Genomic DNA, 21,093 nt, shown 5'->3' with positions numbered 1-21,093 from the left:
TAAAAGGAGCATGGCACACATTTTTCATGGCTAATGTGCTTCTAATATTAACATACCCTACTTAATAACCTTCTTGTGAGTTATCTTTATTTATTGCTTTTCTGACTCCTGCAAAATATTTAACTCATTTCCATTTTAAACCACCCTTGCATGATTTTCATGTAAAAATGTATGAACAAATCTGAGACAAACTTCTTGATTGAATTTTTATGCTTATTTATAGTCAAAGTTGACAGTGCTCTTTTGTTGCAGGTTTGGTAGATAACTCTGGACTGAGGCTATTTTATACTCCAGATTTACGGAAATATGATGCTGGAGTTATTGAAGCTGGTCTTTGGGTTAGCCTCTTCCATAATATCCCACCGGGCATGCCTGCATTCATGTCAGAAGGTCACTGCACTCTGGAATGTCTGGAAGAAGTATGTGCCTTGTCTAATACTATTAGGTTTCAGTCTCATTCTTAATTTGTGATAGCATTTTTAAATTCTTGGGAAGAATAGCAAATATTGGTTAAAGTCACTTGAGCAAAGACATTTGCCACTTACTAAGCACTATACTTTGGATCTTTTTGGATATTAGTACCTCCTTTTGGAACAATAGACATTTTAGTATTTTTAAAATTGTTCTCTCAGTGCTAAGACTCTTCTATGACAGTCTTCTTGAGATCTTCTTGAGAGACTCTTCTTGAGATCACAGTATTCAATAGACCGGTATTATGTAATGAAGTATTATATAAAATACTACATTATTTTATACATTTAAAATATAATACTAGATAAAGATTCTATAATATAACATTTTACTCCACAGAGCAAAGACATCATTGTCTAGAAAGCTAACCAAGGAGAACTGTGGACAGAGATTAAAATATAATACTAGATAAAGATTCTATAATATAACATTTTACTCCACAGAGCAAAGACATCATTGTCTAGAAAGCTAACCAAGGAGAACTGTGGACAGAGATTAACTAAGATCTATGCAAAAGCTGAAGTTTCCATATATTTATGTCACAGTCTAAAAAACAGTGTTAGACCAATCAGTCAATGAAGATTGTTAAAATTCATATCCTGAGTATTAAATTGTACAGTCTTGATTGCCTTAAAAGACTTCTAATGTAATTTTGGGGAGAGGATTCTATTCCACTTTATATTATTGAGATAAGGTATGAAATCCATGACTAAGGTACTAAGTAATACTCTCATTGATATTTTGTCCTATTTAGTTTGGGACAGGTTTGAATGTTCAATTAATTTAAGCTAGGTTTGGGTTTAAGGCCAAACTAAAGCTAGGATTTGAGTATGCAGGTGACTATACTAAGATGTTGGTGGTGTTGGTTGTTGTAGCAAAATTTCAGCCTAAAATCTAAAAGATCATCTGTTCTTGTGAGGTTCTGGGGTACAAGGCCATGTGTGAAACAAATCTGGAAAACATGTGCTTTCCAGCTTTGAATCTAACTATAAATCAGAACCACAGGGTAAGGTTGAATCTGGATTTGAAACATGCACACCACTTGGAATGTGAGGATGCAATTTCACCTGTAGTTGGGCAGAAGACTATCTTAAGTAGTAAATCCAAACTTTCATCTTAAAAGTTTGCATGTGCTTTCTAGTAATGTAGTAACTTTATGCTCAATTACACTGAAAATCATTTGTCACAATAAAAGATACACTCATATGCAGCAGCAGCTTGTAGCCATGAAATGTACTTACCATTTTAAAAACTGTATTTTTAAAGGTCAGATTCTATTGGCTTGTGTTCAGGGTATGTAGCATGCCAATTAATTTTAATGAGAGCTATATGTGCATACCAAAGCATAATAAATAGCTCTAAAATAATTGTTTTTATTATACAATGGCAATTCCATTTTCTATTGGTTTTTTAGGTTTGCTTTTTCTGTATATTGCATACTGCTTTTATTACTGTAAACTGAAGAAGCCTAAAGTTCATTTATATTCAACTACAGTATTTACTTTTTGTGATGCACTGATTTCCCTCTTGTCAGGCCTTGGATGCTGAGAGGCCAAGTGGGATTCAAGTGTTTGCTGTTCTTCTTCATGCCCATCTTGCTGGCAGAGCCATCAGGATGCGTCACTTCCGCAAGAGTGAAGAACTGAAGCTGCTTGCTTATGATGATGAGTTTGACTTCAATTTCCAGGAGTTTCAGTACTTACAGGAAGAAAGAACCATCTTGCCTGTATGAATCTCTTACATTTCCCTCTCACCATAATTTGGGAGCCACAGTGATTAATATTTTGTTCATAGGACTAATTTTGTATTTGGTTTCCACAAACACTTGAGCAAATGGGTTTTACTATCACAAAAGTTTGTGAAAAGCAAATTTTAAACTCCCACGTGTGAGTGCTTGTATGATTTTTTTTTTTTTTTTTTTTTTTTTTTTTGTACATTCATACAATCAGAAAAAAGAAACAATGCCATCTGGCTTTTCTGACCAATTGTAACTAACACAGCACCTCTTGAATATCAAGTGTTTGCAAAGAGCTATTTATGATCAACCTTACACACAGGAAACCAGTCAACTAAGTCTTTCCTTTCTTTTAAAATTTTTATTTGTTGCTAACGGGGAAAAACTTCATTACTTCATCATGCTGTGCATTGACCTTCGTTGAGTAACTGAATCTCCTTGGGGCAAGAAATCATAATGTCTTATTTTCACTCTGAGGCACTTAGTGCACTCTTGAGCACTGTAAAATAAATAATAATATAATGCACAATTTAAAAAAATACAAAAATCATTAACACTTTTAAAATAACAAATTCAATAAAATCATCATGTATTTGCAGGATCTTTCGAAAAAACACCCTGTTTTTGAAAGAACCACGTCTAGAATGCGGTTTTACTTTCGAAATGGTGCTTGTTCAAAAGAGAGCCATTACGTGATTATGCAAATACCTACTTCATTTGCACTTTCAAAGTGCTTCATTTACATCCCTCTGCTGACAGGGGTGTAGTCTAGACGTAGCCTAGCTGAGGCCACATCAGTGCCAAATAGAGCAGGACAATAACCTTTGTTATTGCCAACATTCCTGATAATACATCTCAGAATGACAATAGCTTGTTTGGCAGCTTGTTGAAGTAAGAAGTCCTCCAGCTTGACAATAAATGTATTTATTTCAAAATAAATGCCTGCTGTGTAGACACGGACTAAGTTATTTTGAAATAACACTAGTTATTTTGAAATAATGTTGCTGTGTAGATGTACCCTATGAAGAAGTTCTTTCAATACGTTAGGAGGAAGAGAAAGATGAAGGGAAGGTAGATCTACTTATAGTAGGGAAGGAGCAGTAATAATGAATGGTATCAAGAAAGCTGAGGAATTAAATTCCTATTTTGATTCAGTCTTCACTAAAATGTTAGTTCAGTAATTTTATCTCGGTCACATTTTCCTAGTCTGCTTATAAAAATCTCATGTGAGACTGTATCAAAAGCCTTAGTAAAATCTATATATATCACAGTACCTATTTCCTACCATTGGCTATTCAGCGAATAACCCTGTCAAAGAAAGAAATTGGGTTGGTTTGGCGTGAATTGCTTTTGACAAATCCCTGCTGGTTATTCTTGATAACTTCTTATCCTCTAGGTATGTACTAATCAATTGTTTAGTAATTTATTCCAGCATCTTTCAAGGTATCAAAATTAGGGTGAGGTTGTTGGGGGTTTTTTAAGTTAGGTACTATATTTGCCCTCCTCCAGTCTTCTGGGACATCAGACATCTTCCTCAGCTTTCTTGATGCCATCCATTATTATCGCTCCTTCCCTACTACGATTAGATCTACCTTCCCTTCATCTTTCTCTTCCTCCTAATGTATTGAAAGAACTTCTTCATAGGGTACATCTACACAGCAACATTTTTATTTCAAAATAACTTAGTCTGCATCTACAGGCATTTATTTTGAAATGTTGAAATACTGTCAAGCTGCAGGACTTCTTACTCCAACTCATGTAACCCTCATTGTACAAGGAGTAAGGGAAGTCAGATGAAGTGTGCTGTATTTTGAAATAAGTGCTCTGTAGATGCTCACAATTTCAAAATAAGCTATTTCAAAATAAGCTACACAGTTGATGTAGCTCAATTTGCGTAGCTTATTTCAAGTTAAACCCTGCTGTGTAGACACACCTGATTCCTGTCTTTTATTTCCTTTGCAAGGTGTATAACTAATTTTGTGCCTTAGCTTTTCTGATTTTGTTCCTACATGCTTATGCTATACTTTTGTACTCTTTCTTAAGAATTTGTCCATCTTTCCACTTTTTATAATATTTTTTTTGTTTTCAGGTCATTAATGAGATCCTCATAAAGCCATACTGACCTCTTACTATTCTTCCTATCTCTTCTTACCAGATGGCTTGCAGTTGTGTTTTTAATATTGTCTCTTTGAGAAACTGACAATTTACCTGCACTGCTTTTTCCCTTACATTTTCTTCTCATGAAACTTTATCTACCAGATCTCTTAGTTTGTCTAATTGTTTGAAGTCAGTTCTCTTTGTTCTGCAGCTCTCCCTCTTTCCTTTCCTTAGCACGATGACATTTATCATTTCCTGATTACTGTCACCCACCTTGCCTTCCACTTTCTGGCTTGCTACCAATTCTTCCTTATTGGTCAGAATCAAGTCTAAAATGGCTGTTCTCCTTATTGCTTTCTCTATTCTGTGGAATAAAAAGTTCTCCCCAATACAGTCTAAGAATGTATTGGGAATACTGTACTGTGTTTTTGCCTAATTACTTTTTCAGCAGATGTCTGGGTAGTTTAAGTCCCCATTACTACCAGGTCTTGTGTTCTGGACATTTTCGTTGTTTGTTCTAAATACCTCATCCACCACCTTCCTGATTTGTTGACCTATATCAGATCCCTACCATGATATCACCCCTGTTTTTTACCCCTTAACTCCGAGACGCTCTACCTCCGTGGTCACCAACCAGTAGATCGTGAGCTACCAGTAGATCTCAGGAGCTCTAAGAGTAGCTCTTGAGCCCTCTCTGAACTGTGCACCTGCGCAGTACATTTACATTAGATTTCCTTATTTGAGGAGCAGCTACTCACTGAGCAACAACACAGGTGAGTAGCTGCGAGGAATGGTGGGAGCTGGGAGGTCGGGAGGGCTGAAACACCACAGCCAGCTGACTGTGGCTTTCACAGCTGGGCTAGGCGCAACCTCCTTGGGCTGAGCGCAGGGCAGCCGGGCTGGAGGGAAGAGAAGCAGCTGCCTGGCCAGCTGGCCATGTCGCTCAGCCAGGGTGCACCACACTCCATGTGGGCTGGCGCAGAGGAGAAGCTGCCTGGCCAGCTGGCTGTGGTGTTCAGCCCAGAGTAGGCTGAACTGTGGTCCAGCTGATTGGGCGGCTTCCCCTCTGCGCCTGCCCACGCGGAGCTTGGTGGCACCCTGGCTGAGCACCATGGCCAGCTGGCCAGGCAGCCGCTTTTCTTTGCTCCAGCCCGGCTGCCCTGCGGTCAGTCCGGAGGGAGCGCGGGTCGGAAGCTTCCCTCCATAGCTGGTGTAGGGAATTCCCTGCCCCCAACCTTGTTCCCTCTCCTCTGCCCCAAACTTGTCCCCCGCCCTCCTGGCCCCCGTTCCCCCCCCCCCCCGACCCCGCAGCAGAAACCTGCCCCCTCCCCTGCAGAAACTTGTCCCCCCAGCACCCTGCCCCCCCTGCAGAAACCAGTTCCTTCTGCCACCCTGTCTCCTACTACAGAAACTTGTCCCCCCTCAGCACCCTGTCCCCTGCTGCAGAAACCTGTCCTGGCACCCTGCCCCCTCTCCTCTGCCCCCACTGGCACCCTCTTCCCTGCTCCAGAATCCACTAGCACTCCTCCCCAGTACTGTGTCCCCTGCTCCCAAATGACTTTTCTATGGGTCAGTGACCCCTGACTCAAGGCAGGTTCCCTGCCATTCTCATAAATAAAGACAATGCAGAAACTTTTTGTGTTTAACATAGTATTCTATTTAAAAATGAAGCCTGGCCAACAAACCCCCATTGGGGCCAAGCCCCCATCTGGCCACAACCACTCCTGCACTCCCCCCTCCCCAGACCCTAGATCTGAGCCTATCAAACACTGGAACCTCATGCCCTCAGCCCCTCACATACCCCAACCCAAATTCCTGCACCCTCACATCCGCAAGCCTGTGGCTTGCTTAGTATCCCAACACTGCCCAGCCTGGAGGCCCCTCCCCGAGTCAGTGTCCCCTTCTCCACCTCCTCCTGCATCCAGATTTCCTCCCAGAGCTTGCACCTCTCACCCCTTCCCACACCCAAATCCCTCATTCCCACCCCAGAGCCTACACATTCTGTCTCAACACAGCAAGGGTCCAGATAGACTGCAGGAGTTTTTCAGGATTCTGGAGATATCCCAGATAAACTCTTCTGCATCCAAAAAGGTGGCTTCCAAAAGAAGGGTTTTTTTTCTGACATTTGGTCCAGTGGAGATAGGCCAAATGTTGGAAAAACCTCTTCCTACAGAAGAATAAAAAAAAAAAAATAAGCAGCAGTATAAGGATTGGGGATAGCAAGTGATGGAGAGGAGAAGAATAGAGAGAGCAGGGCTTCAAGGAAGGGGTGGGGCTTCAAGGAAGGGGCGGGGCAGTAGATCTTGGCTTGTTCTGTCATTTAAAAAGTGATCTTGGGTGTAAAAAGTTTGGAGACCACTGCTCTACCTGGTCTGCCTCCCACCTCCCTCTGGACCTAAGAACATGCATGTGTGTGTGTCTGTGTCTGTGTTTCTCTCTCTCTCTCTGTGTATGTATACACACACACCTATAGCTATATCTTCAAGTCAGAATATAATTAAGATAATGATTGCTCCTAGAACCAGTGAGTCTACTTTATTCATTTCACAGCTATTTACAGGATTTAATTACAAGGCTATAAAGGTGTACACACTATCAGAACAACATAGAAAAAGGAAAATTCAGAACTTCTGGTAGGTAATCTAACCATTTCAAGGGAGATTAAATCAGAAGATAAGGGCCAAATAACTCAGCTATCCTTATGCAAATAAGTGTAAAAATCCACAGAATTGATATGCTCTGAAATTACCCCCAAAGTATCATATTTCTATTTCTGTCTCGTTCTCTACTTCCACTTATAGGAAAAGTTGTGAGCTTTTTGTTAATGTTGTTGTTTAAATCATTGAGAAAATAGGAATTTTCTAAACCCTACCCAGCCTGTTCAGTTTCCCCCCTGAAGAGGGAGTAGTTGGTTATTTGTGGCTAACAAAATACACCTTTTTTATGTGGTAAGCCTAGTCCCTGTGGCATTGCATTCTTCAGATCTTTCAGTCACAAATTATGACTAATTCGCAAAGGGCAGTGGCTGCAGCCACTCTGGCACCATCTCTCTTAAGGCGTAAAAATTATTTCTCAGAAAAAGTAGGCTTTTGTCTTTTTGGTAATCATAAACAACTCAGTCAATAAATAAACAAGCACGTGTAAGAGCCCTTGACTCCACTAATTAAAGGTCAAACAGGAATTGCCCACAACACTAATACAAATGTGTTCAGTCAGTACTTCTGCATCTCTCAGAAATCCAGTGTTATAATTTCTGATCCATATTGTTTTACATAGGTGCATGTAGACTGTATTTGATTTGGAACAGAAGATTAGTTTATCTGTGAGCTATTGCTTATTATTTAAAAAACACTGTAGAACAATTTAATTGCCATAAAAGGGAATAATTAATTCAATATATTAAAAACAGAAAATGTGCAACCGTCTACAAATAAATTTGTCAATCCATTTCAGTCATGACTCACCACACTTCCTACCATATCAAGTTTGAGGATCTCTTGAGGATAGACTGCCAAGCATCGCAAATATTATGGTGCTTTTATTATGTGGAAATCTTTTCCTTATTCACATGGGTAGTTTCATTTAAACTGAGAGGATTACCCCAAGCAAAATATCTGTACTCATAGGTTGTAAGGATTTTGGATGCCAGAAACAGATTTTCATATATGTTAGGGTCTTGAGTCAGATTGGAGCTTTTGAGTGCTACTGCTGTACAGAAAATGGACTAGGTTTTTAGCTGGTGTAAATTGACATGCATTCATTTAAGTCAATGGAGCTACACTAATTTACCCTTACTGGGAATAATGAATAATGAATTAACTAAACCATCAAAGTTTTAGTCTGGGCTAATGTACTCATCCTCTGTTCCTTCTAAGATTCAAATCATTGGACTCCAGTGTTTTGATCATTATTTGTTAAACATTTGCAATAGTAAATCATCACCTGAACCAAATGTTGTTAAACTTCAGAACTGTGAATTTCTTATATTTTGTGTTTCAGGGGGATAATTTAATCACAGAATGTCGCTACAACACTACAAATCGAACACGTATGACATGGGTAAGGAAGCATTCAAATGAGTTGACACTGAAGGCATATATCTTTGAAATAAATACATAAATGATATACTCTTATTTGGAAGGGAAAAAATGATATTGCAAAGAGTAAAGCATTATTAGGTGAAAGCACCAAAGCTGCTTATGGATTTATGTAGAGATTAATATATGTCATTATCTAATTGTAATTGTATAGCATGCAAGTAAGGCATCAGGCTTCCCTTTTGAAGTTTGATTTCTTATGTGACAATGCTTATTCTGGCTCTCTTTTATTCCTCATTAACATAAAAACATTGTTGCCTATACTAAATCTATCCCCAGGAAAAACTTCCATATTTCAACACAGTTGGATGATATTTACATGCATTTGTCTCCTTCACATAATATAAAAGTATGAAGTTTGGGGGATTGACATACTGTATTACTAGGTTGAGCAGTAAATGTAGAATCAAAATATGTGATCCTATGTAACAAATCTGTTTAGTGCTTGAAAACTTGTGTGCTCATAACTGTGCTTAATTAAAGTGAGTCAAATTCTGGAATCCTTACTTAGTTTGTCCTCAGACAAAAAAACCATTGATTTCATCTGAATGATTTCCCCTAATTAAGAGACCAAATAAGGACTGCAAAACCAGAGTCTGACTCATAGTAATTAGACAATTAAATGTGTGTCATGCCCCTCTTGTGCTTTATGAAAACTGGCTTATGAATGTGAACATATAGCTCGAGGACACTTTAGAAAAATAACTCATGCAACATATTGATTTTAAAGTTATAGTCTGCTGGATGTATATATCCTATTTTTGTGTATGTATCATTCTTTTATTTATGTGAAGTTAGAAATATGAAGCATGAATCTGGTTTTAATTCTAAATGTGCTAATGAAGTCCATTAGGGATAATTTAGGATCTTAATGATTCGGTACTTAAGCCTAAAGCCTATGTAAGCCCAAATGGAGGTTGGTCTGAGAAAGACATGTGGCCAGGCCACCTGATGCTGAAATCCATTTTGGATCTTGTACTTTTGCACTCGAGGTGAGAAAAGTTTGCACTGAGCACAAAGAATTCCCACCTTGGGCAAAAGGAACATGAGCGGGGAGAACTGAACAATAGGGGAGTTGCCAGATGCTGGAAGATGCCCCCCCCCCCCCTTACAGCCTAAGACACCCTCTGGAAACATCTAAGCCCTTGTCCCTGCTGTTTGTTGCCACAAAACTACATTTTGTCAATAAAACAGCGAGAGCATTTACAGTGTGGATTCTGCCGTCTGTTTTGTCCAGAGAACTGGCTTCTCACAATGCCTACCCTTAATGGCTGTGCTCAGTGTTTTGTGATCTCTGCTGTCCTGCTGGGATGTGACCCTCCCCTTTCAAAGCTCTGGAAAGTATGTGACAGCTGAGTGAGGAATGCTCCTATCTGTTCTATTCTGCTAGGAACACAGCAGCAGGCAGACTGCTACTGTGGCAGGAGGAGTGCCGAGATGGCTGTGCTGCTTTGACATTCCTCAGCACACAGAGCTTATAGAGCAGCTCTGCCTTCCCACAACACTGCACTGTGGGATATTCACTCACATTCCTTCGCTTTATCTGTCAACAGAGTGCTTCCTCTTTGTAAAATTTTACACAGAATAAGATGGATTTGTCTGGGGTTTTGGTCCTTTTTTGATGGCTGGTTTCCTGGGTGCAGGGTCTTCATAACTGAGCCCTCCCATGATGAGCTGGTTCAGTGACTGTGTTGCTCTACAGGGGAGGGGGAACTCCAACTGTGCTTTGGCTGGGAGAGACTCTAGAGTTTCTGGCCAAGCAGGACAGTGTTGTGGGGCGCCCCAGAGGACTGGATGGCAAGCATCAGTGGCATGATCAGCACATCAGAGGACAACCCCAAGAGGATTTCTGTGATCTAACTCCTCATAGTATGTATCTATGTTTAGGCACTACATAATTTTTATATTTTGATTCTGTGTTTACTCTTCAACCTAGTAATAAAGTATCATCCTAGTGCATCCTGGCTCATACTGTTTTAGGAAGTAGCCTGTCAGCTCCTATCTTTTACAGTGTCCACATTTGCATTCTCATTTCAGCAGTATGAAGTAGGTGTTCTCCCTCATTGCCTAGAATTCCGATCCATACATAGTTCATGGCTGGCTTAATCATGATCTCTTGTACACATTGCTTTTAGTCTATGTGCAGGGGTCGGCATCATTCAGTTGCATAAGTGACACTTGAGAAAATTACCATGCTTAATGATAGACTTTGGGAAGGAGTTATGTCATTCAATCTTTCAAAATATTGCCATGGACCTCAAAATTTTTCCCACAGACACTTGGTAGATTTGGTCATTGTCCAAGTGCTGTACTAGAACTATAGTTCCACTGGCTTGGCATTTTGGTGAGCAAAACAAGTCTGACTTACATGCCAATGAGTTAGTACTGTAAATGTCTCAGTTGGAGCACAGTCTGGTCCCATTGCCCTCCCATATTTCATCATCCTTAGTGCTAGTGAGTCTCCTCCATGATTACATGTCAGGTGAGGTTGATGCTTCAGTGTATTGTCTTCAACGGTTTCTTCACATTCTCTTCATTTCCCATAAAACTGCTGCCAATGTCTAATGATTTCCCCGTCTTCCAGTAGAAGTGGTGTACAATAGGAAAGGCAAGTCATGGACAGGTATTAAAATAGAGTTACTCTTGAATCAACCTCATTGCCAACTGCTTCTTCCTGCTGTAACCGAGACCATAGTACCCCAGTGTGAATTTACTCCATCTTCCTTTTACTCACTTTGGAAAATAGTGTCAAAATAAGGGTTCATGAAAGATTATGAAGGTGTAAAATAGCAGGAAGGTTATTCTGACTTCACTGTCTGTAACAAACTGGTATCTGCTTTTGCTAACATTTATTTTTATATCTGATAATAATGTTAAGTGGGCTTTTAATACATTTTGTTATGAAGAAATTACTGATTTTTGTTCCTTGATAACTGAATATGCAGAATAACCTTGCCATACTGGTCAATATTTTTTCATATACAGTTCACTAGCTCACATATTAATTATCATCACTGTCTTTATATGAGAAATCATACACTTATATTGCTAAAACGTCTTCATCTACAGGGTGGTCTGAGTACCAGAAATGAAATGTGCCTGTCTTACCTACTGTACTACCCAAGGATCAATCTTACCCGATGTGCAAGTATTCCAGACATAATGGAGCAACTCCATTTTATTGGAGTGAAGGAAATATATAGACCAGTCAGGTAAGCAGAGGAAATATAAGTGAGTGTGCACCTAGTATTTATTCATTCATTCATTCAGATCTGTGAGATCATTGCATAGTTACACCATATGATTATCTGAACCCCTTGTAATAACATAGTATGTTGCCTCATCTAATATCACTGGCATGACTTGAATTAAACACAAGAAATGCTACTAATTGTTTCCAGCATCTGATATCTCATAATTGTTGCACTTTTAATATATGCTTAGAGTAGAAAAAATGACACATTCCTGACCATGCTTGTCAGTCATGAGGCACCTCCTTCACTGGTATTGAAAAAAGGTTTGATGGGTAGTGTAGACAGAGCAACATCATTTTCAGTGTCATTACAACAAAAGTCTGAAGGAACCATGCTGCACTTAATTCTATGGTAAAATGAGTTACCATTAGCAGGTAAAATGTTTTCAACACTAGTTCCTGAGAAGCTGTTGAAGGTCACCTTTTGCTAATAAATGTTTAAAAAAAAAGTTGTTATAGTGTTCATGGATTAGGCATTAGGAACCTAATTAATCTCTGATTAAATTAAAAGTCAGTTGACCTGAAGTCAGTTGAATTACACTGAATTAGGCCCTAGAACTGCTGCTTGCATTCAAAAGCTAAAAATAATTTGGAAATAATGATCAAAAAAAGGGTGATAGGACAGGAGCATGGTGAGAGCAAGGGATTAAATAGAGATGGAAGGAGCTGTGGAGGGAAGGTAGAGACTCAGGAGAGAAGGACAATTGCAAGTAGCAAGAGGAAGTAAAGGGGAAGCAGTAATGAAAAGGCTAGAAAAGAGATCAGAGGTAGCAGGAAGAGAATGAAACAAGACAGCAAATGAAAGGGGTAGAAACAGTAACAAAAAAAATTATTCCAGTAGAAAAAGTGCCTCTTGTAAGACATAGCCAAGAGGACTGTCTCTAAAGCCATGTCTCCACTTGCCATGCCAGAGATCGATCTTTTGCTATCATTTGCTCCCGTTGACTTCCCACTGGGGAGATGGCACCAAACTCAGCTTAAAGTACGTAGACTCCAGCTACATTATTTATATAGCTGAGTTGCGTGCCTTAAGCCGATCTTCTGGGTCTAGAATAGACCTGGCCTAAAACAGCCCACTCGCATATTAGGAAGTTTAGGCGCAAGAGGAGGAAACAAATCAAGTGATGTATGATACAATATTCCAAGACTCTTGGCTTTTGTCATTGGTGTGCATTGTTTCTCTTCAAACCATTTCTGAAATGAAACTTGTGTGGGTGTGTGCTGAATATATTGTGCCTTGATTTATGAAAATGTACACTTAGGGTACGTCTACACAAGCCACCTGTTATTTTGAAATATTTTTCGAAATAATGGATATGCTATTTCAACCATCCTGGTAAACCTCATTGCACGTGGGATAAGGGATGGCTTGAAATAGCATGTTATTTCAAAATTTGGTGCATTGTAGACTCACCAAATTTCAAATAAGCTATTTTGAAATAGTTTCGAAATAAGAGGCACAATTTGCGTAGCTCAAATTGTGTATCTTATTTTGAGGTTAGGCTGCTGTTTTGATGCACCCTTTGTGTTGTGAAACAAAAGTATTTGTAGGTAAAAAAAGAAAAGTTTTTAGTAACGTTTTCCCTAAGCAACGCTTTGTTACTGTTATGTACACCACTACACTCCAGCTAACTAAGGGTGCATCTGCACAGCACCCTAAACTAGAAATAAGATATGCAATTTGTGCTACACAAATTGCATATCTTATTTCAAATCTATTTCAAAATTGCTTATTTTGAAATTTGGTGCATCTACACAGCGCCAAATTTTGAAATAACAAGCTGTTTTGAGCCATCCCTTATCCCTCGTGCAATGAGGTTTACCAGGATGGTGAAATAGTGCGCTGTTATTTAAAAAAATATTTGAAAATGCACACTTAGGGTACAGCAACACTGCCTGGCTATTTTGGGATACCAGGAATATCCTGAAATAGCTTCCCCACACTTACAAAAGCTGCCCGTTATTTCAAAATAACAGGCAGCTTGTGCAGACACAGGGTAACTATTTCAGGATACCTCCAGTATCCCGGAATAGTTGTGCAAGGTAGATGTACCCTATGGGAACAACTAAATGCCCCTTTGTTCAGTGACAGTGGAAACAATGGAAAATTATCACTAGACTACACTGCATGCAAAACTGGGCAGTGACTGAACCATGCAGCTCAGAATTTCCTAGATGTCTGTTAACAAATGTAGAGACATAGAATTAAGTTGTTAGAACTGTGTGATTTTAGTGTGGGATGAGAAGCAGCAGAAACTTCAGAAAAGTAGCTAAAAGCTGAGGAGACAGGGAGAACAATTACTGTAATCATAGCTCTGAGAAAAAGGCTAGAAAGTTTTTTGGGTAGAGTGTTGGCTGAAAAGAACTTGTAACAGTGAGCATAGAAACTATTTCCTGATGTTTGATTCCTGTTCTGTTCAGGGGTCCAGGCCTCTACATATATTCTTTGTAAATAAACAAGGTTTTAACTAAGGATGTTAAGAGGCCGTTAATTGGCTAATTGTGTACACAATTAGTTGATAAAGGGAAGTGCTCATTCCCCGCTCATGCTGGGTCCAGGAGCTACCCCACTGCTACTCTGCAGTTTAAGTGTAGTAGGAGGCAAGTGTGCAGTCAGCCCGGCTCCTTTTACATTTAAACTGCAGAGCTGCAATGAGGGTAGGTTCCAGATCTGGCGCAAGCTGGGACTAAGCAAGCCCAGCTCAGTCCCAGCTCGCACTGGCTCCGGGACCACTGCGGCTCTGCACTTTAAACATGGTAAGAGCTGGGTCGGCTCTTACAACGTTTAACATGCAGAGTCACAGCGGGGCTAGCTCCTGGACTCTGCTGGGCTTGCCCCTTTACTAAGCACTGCTGAGGAATACTGTATCCAATTCTGGGCGAGGGGAGGGACAAACTGGAAAGAGTCCAGCGGAGAGTAGAAAAATGATAAAAGGTTAGAAAACCTGATCTGTGAGGCAAGGTTAAAAAAAAACTGGGCATGTTTAGACTTGAGAAAAGAAGAGAGGGGTTTGGGGAACTGAGAACAGTCTTCAGATATGTCAAAAGCTATTATATAAAGCATGGTGAATAGTTGATCTCTCTGTGCACTGAAGGTAGGTCAAGAAGTAATGGGCTTAATTTGCAGCATGGGAGATTTAGGCTAGATTTAAAAAAAAACATTTTTCTGACTGTATGGTTAGATAAGCTTTCAAATAGGTTTCCAATGGAGGCTGTGAAAATAGTATGGATAAATACCTGTCAGAGATGGTCTAGGTTTACTTGATCCTGCCTCAGTTCAGGGGGACTGGACTTGACCTCTTGAGGTCCTTGCCATCCCTACAATTCTATGATGTTATGATTTCAGCAAGTGTGTGATGTGAAGAGTAAAAAGTAAGTGTGTGTGTGTGTGTGTGTGTGTGTGTGTGTGTGTGTGTGTGTGTGTGTGTGATGACATTGCTGAAAGAGGGGAGAGCTAAGGTTGCATAGGGAAACCTAGTTGAGTGTTTTCTGGTTTTCAAATCTTTTGCAGGGGGAAGATATCCCAGATAGCAACCATATTTCTGTGCTAAGAGAGTTTTCTACCGTTAGAAATAAATTGAGTTTGTCTTTGTGAGAAGGGGATTGTATATACCTTTGTTTATGAATGTTAATGACTTAATGAGGGATTTTTCTTTTGTTCAGAACATGGCCTTTCATTATCAAAAGTCCAAAACAATATAAAAATCTCTCTTTCATGGATGCGATGAACAAGTTTAAATGGTCCAGATCAGAGGGTCTCTCCTACAATGAGCTTGTTCTGAGACTGCCAGTGAATGTGAGATGCTCAAAAACTGACAGTGCAGAATGGTCGGTAAGTTTATTCTTGCATTAGCTGTCCAAGGGCTATTGAAGAAGTAACAATACTATGAATATAATGGGATTTTTTTTTGAGGGACTCAAATGGGAGTTATTGTTCTTGAATTGATGGAAAACAAGTAGTTGATTATATGTCTTTCCTTCGCTTCTCATGGCTGTTAGAAAATCAGTTGGAAAAAGGTTGGAAAAAGTTGATACATATTATTGATATTTTCCTCTGATGTGAGCACTGACAGGGTAAATCTGTAAAATTAGGACTCCACCTAACACATGGGATTGGTAATAGAGTGAGGAGCTTTTCATCACCTTTGGGTCAAAGGTCATGGAGACTACATCTCTGACCATAGGAGTTGATCTAGTTCAGGGGTGGACTGGCCAGGCGGGATACCGGGAATTTCCCAGTGGGCCATCAACCGAAGTGCCGTGTGACGGGGTGATATGGCCCCACACTCGTGGCCAGACCAGTGTGGACATGAAGCTGCGGCAGCAAGAAGTGTTGGATGCACTGGAGCAAGCGGTGTCCACCGCGGCTGGGAGTAAAGGGGTCAGGGCGGGCATGCTGGAACTCCCGAACACTGCCACAGGGGGCGGGCCGGACATGGGGAAACGTCTGGATGCCACGTTAAGGGGTGGGGCAGGGTGTGATGCAACGCTTGGACGCCACTGCAAGGAGCGGGGCGAAGAGAAAGTGGGCCCTTCAAAAGAGGCTCACTGTGCCAGTGCGCAGTGGGAGGAGGGAAGGAGGAAGGTGAACAGGAGAGGAGTGAGCCAGGAACCAGGTATTCGGGGAGGGGCTGAGAGGAAGACCTGGCAGTAAGACGCCAGGAGGGGGAAATGGAGGGAAAGGAAGTAGCCCAGATTGGGGCCGGGAACAGAGGCCTGCAGACTGGCGAGTTGAGGGCTACAGCCCCGCCAGTCAGGACAGAGACAAAGGGTCCCTGTAGCCTTAGGGTCCTGGGCTGAGGCTTGGAGAGAGGGAGGGCCCGAGCCTCCCTTTCCCACCGAGGACTCCCTCCCCATTGAAACCAGATTCCCCATCACAGTTGGCACAAGTGGCCGTTAATGCCAGGGGTATCCAGAAGCCCGAAAGAGGGGTCCCATCCCTGCCGGTCTGACCGGATCGGGACCCCGGAGGGAGGGCGAGAGTAAAGAGGTAGTCCGGAAGACGTCCCAGGCAAGGGCTTGGGGACCTGTGACCCCCTTACAGGCTGGCTGGTGGCTGCTGGAGGAGGAGGCGGATAAACATGGCAAGCCGCTCCTGGGGCTGGGAAAGGGGGAGGAGCATGCAAGGGTGATGTCATGGGGAGGGCTATTCTCAACCCATTTCCTGGGCCTATTGTGATTGCCAGTTTGCTCCTGGTCTAGTTCACTGACCAGGTGCATTGGTAGGCCAAGGAAAGGAAATTCATGTTTGCCAATTGCCATATTTCGCCTGTGTCTGGTTTTAGGATTTCATCCTCCAAGGATGTTTCTCTCTGAGCACTAAATTCACTTTGAAATGTAAAGTAAAAAGTAATCCTCCACTGAGTTAACAGCAGCTCTTAATGTCTTACCACCTTTTATCAGTCCCTCTGTGAGAAAAGGAATAGCATAGCTGCTGACCATGCATTGACAAAGCACTATTTGAACACCCAGTGTATCATCAGGGGAGGAAATACTGTAATGCATAGCTCACTCCATTGTAAACAGCTTCAGGGATCAATTATCCTCTATCTGAACTCTGCTGAGCATGAAAGAAAAGGCATCATGGAGCCAGTTGTGGCTATTTGATTCTGGGCTGTCCCGTCTGGCCATGAGTTAAAGCAGCCCAGATGCAATTGTTTGGTTGATAATATGATCTGTAGGCACACAGATGCCAGTGGTGGAGTGGCAAAGCAGTGTTTCTTACCCCATCCTTGAATAGCAATGAGTTCCACTGGTTAACTGTGCAGTATGTAAAAAAGTACTTCCTCTTGTTTGTATTAAACCTGCTGCATATTAATTTCATTGACCTCTGGTTTTTTATATAGTGGGAAAATGTAAATAACTTCTCTGTTCACTTTTTCCACACCATTCTCCTTCTACGATATCCCCCTTAGTCGTCTCTTTTCTAATTTTTGTTAGTCTCTCTCCTCATATGAAGAGCCCTTATTTTTTTAGTCTCTTCTCATATGAAATCCATTCCATACCCTTGATCATAGAATCATAGAAATGTAGGACTGCAAGGCTACATCTACACTACACAGTTATTTCGGAATAAGCTAGTCCAGAATAGTTATTCCAAAATAGTTTATTTCGAAATAGAACATCTACACTGCAGAGAAGCCTCAAAATTAGTCTGAGACAGGCTTCCTTAATGTAGATGTGCTATCTTGATTTAGAGCCCCAGGAGGAATAACTTAGAATGGCTCTGTTGAGGGGTTATTTCAAAATAGAAGAAGTAGAGCATCTACACACACCTTGTTTCGCAATAGCTATTTCAGAATAGGCGTTATTCATCACAGAATAAGGTTTACAGAAGTTGGAATAATTTTGAAATAATTCCACGAGGCATACAGATAGTGCGGAATGGCTTGCTAGTTCGAACTATCTAGCCCGTGCTGCGTGTAGCCGCGCGGCACGGGGTTCGAACAAGCCGGCATTTAAAAATGGCGCCGGCTGGCTTATGCAAATGAAGCCCGGGAAATTCAAATCCCGGGCTTCATTTGCAAGTGCGGTATGCCTACATTACCCCGCTAGTTCGAACTAGCGGGGTAGTGTAGACATACCCTTATTTATCTCCAATATATTCATGTTTGTTTTCCATTCAAATTGTTGTTTATCTTAATGTGGAGCCTACTACAAGAAACACAACAATCAGAGTGCACACCATTCCCCACTCTCATGTCAAAACGGGCAAATGGGGATTGTGGGAGTTGCATCACAATGGCATTGAGGTCACAAGGAGTACTCTCTGAAGATTATTTTCCATCATCATTATTGTGAGCAGCAGTCCCCTCCATTCCACTCTTTGAGGGTGGATGTGCAGAGGACACTGCAAGCGCGGACAGCATGAAACCTGCTGCTTCTGAAGAACCGTGAGCCAGGCACTTAAACCCCAGTTATAAGTGCTGCTACTAATCCACAAAGCCCACACTCAGATGCCCCCTAACTCTACAGGTGCCTAAACTCACTTTGTGTCTAAAATGTTTGCTGTGAAAGTTCCCTCAGTACCTCACTTTCTGCCTCTGGGTAGGCACAGCTGCCTCACTCAAGGTGTGTAGATTGTCCATCAGAGCCCCAGTGTAATCCATGAATCAGTGAAAGATAGACATCCTTCTGCCTGTTGGGCCCAATCCAGTAGGCATGCTCAGAGGCTATCTAGTGCCTTCCAAATAGGTGGTATGTGGAGGGAGGAGTACAGGAGGGGTTTTGGTAAAAGAGGCCCTTTCTCATCAGAGGGAGATGCCCAATTCAAGTGCTCCCTCTGCCCCATGAGAAAGGATTTAAACTGGAATCTCTCACCTCTCAGTGTATGTTTACACTACAGAGTGTTTTTTCAGGAAAACGGCCATTTTTCCAAAAAAAGTCAGTTACGTCCACTCTGCAGTTGCATTCTTTAGAAAGAAAATTGAAAGAACAAAGGGGTTTTTCCGGCATTGGTAATTCTCTTTCTACGAGGAAGAAGCCTTTTTCCAAAAGAGCTCTTTCGGAAAAAGGTGTGTGGGGATGGGGAAGAGAGAGTTCTTTTGGAAGAAGAGGAAAGAGGAAAAAGCACAGGTGCCCTGGTGGCTACTCAGTCCATAGTAATCATAGTTTAAATGCGAGAGAGTCCATTCAGTGTGGACGCTATCTTTCTAAAAAGCAGATCGCTTTTTCGATGTGCTTTGGCAGTGTGGAATCTCTCTTTCAGAAGTTTTTTCAGAAGATCTCTTCTGGAAAAGCTTCTTCCGAAAGAAGCCTGCAGTCTAGATGTAGCCTCAGTGAGTGCTTTAACCATTGGGCTAGAGAGAGAGAGAGAGAATCATTCTTTCTCTGGCCCAATTAAGTTCTTCCACTTTAATTACATATTAAACAGGAGTGATTGAAAAAGACCTATACCAGAATATCCTCACTTCCAGACCTTCTGTGAGGAGTTGCTCTTAATAAACTGATTGCAATGCATCTATGCTGATTTACACCAGCTGAGAATTTGATCCGGAACATAGTGGTCTGTTGATTTTTGACAGCTACAGAGGAAGGGCCACTACAGTACCACAGTGTAAATGTTACATGCTAACAGTTTGTGATGCAAACATTGGACTAATAAAATAAAAACTACTTACCTTATATGAGAGAAAATCTGATCATTTTCAATTATTTTTTAACTGTAGATGCAAGGCATGACAGCTATACCTCCTGAAATTGAGAGACCATACAGAACAGAGCCAGAAATATGTACCTCAGAGTCATCTTCCTATTTACATGGCAGTTTATTGCTTAACCTGCTGTTCATTGCATGTGTTGTACTCAGTACCCTCAGGAACAGTTGGCCCTTTGTATAATAATGCAGTTGTTTTCGTGTATGTTCTGTATGTCATGCACTGTTGCTATTGTAGATTTATTTTTTTATATATTAAAAAAACTAAATTTATTAGTTCAAAATAAAATGTTTACTTCTTCTGAAAACACTGTTTATTTTGTTTTCGATGTATAGTATGTATAAAGAACACTGCTATGTTATAATATCAAAATAGTTTCCCTTACAGTTTTGTAACAGCTTATCCTGGCACTTCACACAATGTTTCTAGAAACAGTTCTGTATCCAGATAAAATTAATAAATGAAAATTTAAGTATTTCACTTTAATCAACATGGAATGTGCTGTTTATTTTGTCTTCATTCTTGAGACATGTAAATTATGAAGACTACTAATTGAAGGCTTGATCCTGCAAACATTTATATACCTGAGTAACTATACACACGTTGGGGTGGCTCTCTCCTCACTGCAGTAAAATTCGCGAGAGCAGTTGGGGAAGTAATTTCTGCAGGAAATCCTATGCGCACTCTCTCCTTCATAGTCCCTTTGAGGGGAGATAAGGGTGCAGGGTTTCTCCTCCAAGGGAAATGGTGCAGGGCAGTACCCCAAAGATCATTGTAGAGGCCAAAACTATCCACGCAGAGAGACTTTGTCTTTGCATGGGCTCTAGCACAGGAACTCTGCCCCCCAGCTTCCAGACAATGGAGTGTAGCTTTTCCTCTGAGGTGTGTTGTTTGTAATGCATGCCAGGTAATGCTGGAACAGTGATAGGGTCCTCTAATTTCTGAGCCTTTAGAGGAGAATGATGGCCCGATACTAGAAGTGTCAATTCAAGACTCGGTAGGTAGACTGGGGTTTATTTTCCTACTCTGCTTGCTGTATGTTTAGGCAAATGACTTAGGGGGATTTTCAAAGGCATTTAATTTCACTGGAAGATGTGTGCCTGACCTTCTTAGGCACTTTTAAAAATCCCATTGGGTACTGTGAACTCACAGGGGGGATGGTCCAACAGGATTGTGGATTCACTTCAAGACAGAGTCGATTAGAGATAGTTGCTTTTATTAATCTCACTACGTCACTACTATTACAGGCTTAATACTGCCAAATGGTTACACAGCAACAATAAG

The 21,093-nt window shown here is 41.0% G+C and overlaps 1 protein-coding gene across 1 annotated transcript in view; it reads left to right on the top strand.

Annotated features, from left to right (window-relative positions):
• MOXD1 (monooxygenase DBH like 1) overlaps positions 1-20,299 on the top strand; it is a 72,037-nt gene extending 51,738 nt beyond the window's left edge. Inside the window, exons 7-12 of the mRNA XM_006127288.5 lie at positions 253-419; positions 2,006-2,197; positions 8,303-8,362; positions 11,470-11,612; positions 15,317-15,485; positions 19,822-20,299. Of these exons, the coding sequence (XP_006127350.2) occupies positions 253-419; positions 2,006-2,197; positions 8,303-8,362; positions 11,470-11,612; positions 15,317-15,485; positions 19,822-19,992 (902 nt within the window). The 3' untranslated portion in view covers positions 19,993-20,299. The remainder of the gene's footprint in view (positions 1-252; positions 420-2,005; positions 2,198-8,302; positions 8,363-11,469; positions 11,613-15,316; positions 15,486-19,821) is intronic.
• The last annotated feature ends 794 nt before the right edge of the window (positions 20,300-21,093 follow it).

Source organism: Pelodiscus sinensis, chromosome 3 (genome assembly GCF_052426305.1).
Source record: "Pelodiscus sinensis isolate ZL-2025 chromosome 3, ASM5242630v1, whole genome shotgun sequence".
NCBI lineage: Eukaryota > Metazoa > Chordata > Testudines > Trionychidae > Pelodiscus > Pelodiscus sinensis.
Note: the sequence above shows the minus strand (reverse complement) of the source record. Positions and strands in the feature narration are given on the sequence as shown.